The 3,527-nt window shown below is 45.8% G+C and overlaps 1 protein-coding gene across 2 annotated transcripts; it reads right to left on the reverse strand.

Moving 5' to 3' along the window:
• Nucleotides 1-904: 904 nt before the first annotated feature.
• Nucleotides 905-3,292, reverse strand: LOC127780828 (geranylgeranyl pyrophosphate synthase 7, chloroplastic-like). 2 transcript variants are annotated; one of them, XM_052307799.1, is made up of 3 exons: nt 2,451-3,292; nt 1,769-2,192; nt 905-1,413 (listed from the first exon to the last, which is right to left on the reverse strand). In XM_052307799.1, exons 1-2 carry the CDS (start codon nt 3,126-3,128, stop codon nt 1,770-1,772), a joined length of 1,101 nt encoding a protein of 366 aa, XP_052163759.1. In that variant the 5' UTR covers nt 3,129-3,292; the 3' UTR covers nt 905-1,413; nt 1,769. The 2 variants fall into 2 exon arrangements, with proteins under 2 accessions (XP_052163759.1, XP_052163758.1); XM_052307798.1 differs by lacking the exon at nt 905-1,413 and having other exon boundaries at nt 1,569-2,192.
• Between the last annotated feature and the right edge of the window lie 235 nt (nt 3,293-3,527).

Below are 3,527 nucleotides of genomic sequence, written 5' to 3' on the forward strand. Positions count from 1 at the left end.
AAATTTTTATATAATTTTCGTAGCAACTTAAAATTCAGCACTAAAAATAATTATGTTAAAAATATCTTAAAATCAATTTTGAATTTAAATTTTTGCTTTTACTTTGATTTATTAGGGCAACTGAGGAGACTTTCAGACTTAGTATCAAGGTGTCAACTATTAAGAACGTTCAATCAAGTGTTAATTGCCTGCTTCTACTCCCTACTTCTCTCCCAAGATGTTGTCTAATCACGATGCCCTTTCCACGAAACAGCATTACGAAATGTCAAAACACATGGTTCGTATTGTCCATCCATCAAGTTACGAAATTAGAAGAACAGCAATTAGGAAATGTCAAAAACACATGATTCGTTTTTCGTTCCAACGAGATGCTAAAATTCTTGAAGCAAATTCAGTCTTGGGGTGCCGAGGACTCATGTTTCGACGTCAAAACACATGATTCATATTTTTTCATCCATCAGGTTACTAAATTCAGAAGACAGTACTAGGAAACGTCAGAACAAATGATTTTGTTTTCTTCTTCCGACCAAAGATACTGGAAAGTCTTGAAAGCGAACTCGGACTGGGATGCCAAGGAGCTCATGATACAAAATTACAAATTACAGCGGTCACTGGCAAAGTGACCAGAAGACCACCACAGCACATGGTAGGAAAAAGAATACCACGCTCAAACTGACCAGTGACCATTTGACTTGCAGCTCAACTTCTATGCATGATGGGGAAATTTTTCAGACTACTCTTTTCAGTTCAAACAACTTGGAAACTAAAACCATATATGGACAGCCAAACTGGACCGGGGAACCAAATTTAGTCCCATTTGTGCTTTCCATATCACCTGAATCCCAGTACTTTCAGTAAAACAATGAGATCAAAGACAAGAAGATATAGCAATAAGTTTGTGCAAGAAGCTAGAAAAGAACAAGAAAGGTGCAGCTTATAACCATTCCATTATTCCAATGAAAAACATTTAGTCAAGGTCCTACTGTACCTGTACAGGAAACCTTATGCAGGGGCTACATTCACTATGAAAGGCTTGTATAGGTTTTTGAGCAATAGACAGGATTAACCGAATTTCGGTCTTGCCTTTTCCCAATAACAATTCATTCCTGAGTTTTGACTAACTGAATTTTGCTACAAAGCGAATTGACCAAAAGACTGAATGCACACCTATAGACAGGAATCAATTATATAACCGATTTATTTACTACGGCACTGTAACTAAACACTTTCTCTGATTGAAGTTTTCTGCATGCTTGGAACCAAGAATATACATATATATAGCTGTTAGAGAAACATTGATCCCAATTGCTGTAAACAGAAGAACATCACTGAAACACATGTTCAACAGAACAATTTCCAAGACAAGCTCATCCCTGAATCAAAGCTTACATTGACACTCATTGTAAAACGAACCTGATACAATCACATAAAACGAAATCAATTGCGTAGGATAAACACTAAAACAGGTATGAACATGAACTATGATAATCAATCAAAACAATGAAGATAAAATATTTTCTTCCTTTATGATATGATGTGTTCAATTGTCAAGAATCAAGCAATTGGGGTATAGGGCAGAGAGGCTGATTTTCATTATTCCGTTTTGACTGACTAACTAGGAAATTGACATTTGTCAACCAGATATTCTTCTCAAGATAAGAAACTACAACTAGCACGTATCACAAGATAATTCAGATATTCCTCAAATCTGAATCTTAATGAGCTTACAAAGTTACAAATCAACAATAATCAATGGAGTACCCATCACCTCAGTTCTGCCGATAGGCAATATAATTGGCCAGGTGCAGAAGTGGTGCTGCGGTCTCTTGATCAAATCCTGAAAGTTGTTCCCTTGCATCAGAAAGCAACTTTTCTGCAAACTCCCGTGATTTCTCCAGCCCAAGTAATTTCGGGTATGTCGTCTTGTCACTCGCCAAGTCCTTCCCCGCTGTCTTGCCGAGCTCCTCAGAAGACTTGGTCACATCAAGTATATCATCAACAACCTGGAACAACAATCCTATCGACCTCGCATACATGCGCAAACTTTCAATCTGCTCATCAGAGCCACCTCCCAAGATTGCCCCAATAACCACTGATGCCTCAAGCAATGCAGCAGTTTTGTGGAGATGGATGTACTCAAGACGTTCAAGAGGTACAGTTTCGGTCGATCCAGTCATCTCAAGATCAACAACCTATCCAAAATTTAACAAACAATTTTCAGCAACGACACAACTCGAAGTCACATTCTATTTTAAGAGTATTTACAACATCTAGTCAAAACGATGCAGATAATAATGCAAAACATCGTAATTAGGAAGGAGTATGCAGATAGCAATACAAAACATAGCAATTAGGAAAGAGTATGATCCACATAATTAGTGCATTGCTTAATTTGTATTTTCTTAATTAGCTCGAATAAGGAATCGAATAGAAAATGACGAGTTGATGACCTGGCCGGCGACTAGGCCCTCGGAGCCTATGCAGCGCGCGAGCTCGCCAATGGCGCGGACGACGCGGGCGGGGTGCTTGTCAGCGTCGATGTCCGGAGGGTAGGAGTCGAACCTGGCCATGTGGTGGAAGGAGAGGGAGAGCAGCGCGTCGCCGGTGAGCACGGCGATGGGCTCCCCGTAGACGACGTGGCAGGTGGGCTTCCCGCGGCGGAGGTCGTCGTCGTCCATGCAGGGGAGGTCGTCGTGGACGAGCGACATGGTGTGCACCATCTCGACGGCGGCGGCGGCGGGCATCGCCCAGGCCTCCCGCCCCCCGACCACCGCGCACGCCGCCAGGCACAGCGCGGGCCGCACCCGCTTCCCGCCCGCCAGCAGCGCGTACCGCATCGCCTCGTGGAGCGCCGCGGGCGGCTCGTCCGCCGGGATCGACGCGTCCAGCGCCCGGTTCACCGCCGCAGCCTTCTCACCCATATACGCGTTAAAATCAAACCCCGTCGCCGCCGCCGCCGCCGCGGCCGGCACCGGTGACGCCGCCGCGGTCGCCACGATGGCGCAGAACCTCCGCCGGTGCTGCGCGTACGACGCCGCCGCCGCCCCTGCTGTCCCAGCCATCGCGGCGGCGGGGATGAGAGGGGAGATGCGGACGCGGGAGGCGGCGAGCGGGTGGAAGGCAGCCATGGCTTCAGAGGGGGAGGAGGAGGGAGGAGTTTTTCTTGTTGTTTTTTTCGTTCAGTTGGGGGAGGGGAAGGATATGAAGTGGGGCGTGGCACTGCGACCGTGAGTTGCGACGCTTCTTCTTATCTAGATGGGCAACTTTGGGGGCGAGTTGGGCGGTGGCTCCGTTCCACTACCTGTGGGGAGGAGAGACACAGGCTTTTTGTGCTCGATTTATAGGGGGAGCAGGTGCGCATGAGTGCGTCGTGCAAGGCGTGTGCGTTTGATTTGCATTCCAGTCGCCCTCGGCGACAAGTGACGAACTGAAGAACTGTAGGAACGAAAGGATGAAAGTTCAGTTGCTGTGCTGAGACTTATTAAATCTAACCCCACAAATCTGTATAGTATTATAATATATCATAT

Source organism: Oryza glaberrima, chromosome 7 (genome assembly GCF_000147395.1).
Source record: "Oryza glaberrima chromosome 7, OglaRS2, whole genome shotgun sequence".
Classification (NCBI taxonomy): Eukaryota; Viridiplantae; Streptophyta; class Magnoliopsida; order Poales; family Poaceae; genus Oryza; species Oryza glaberrima.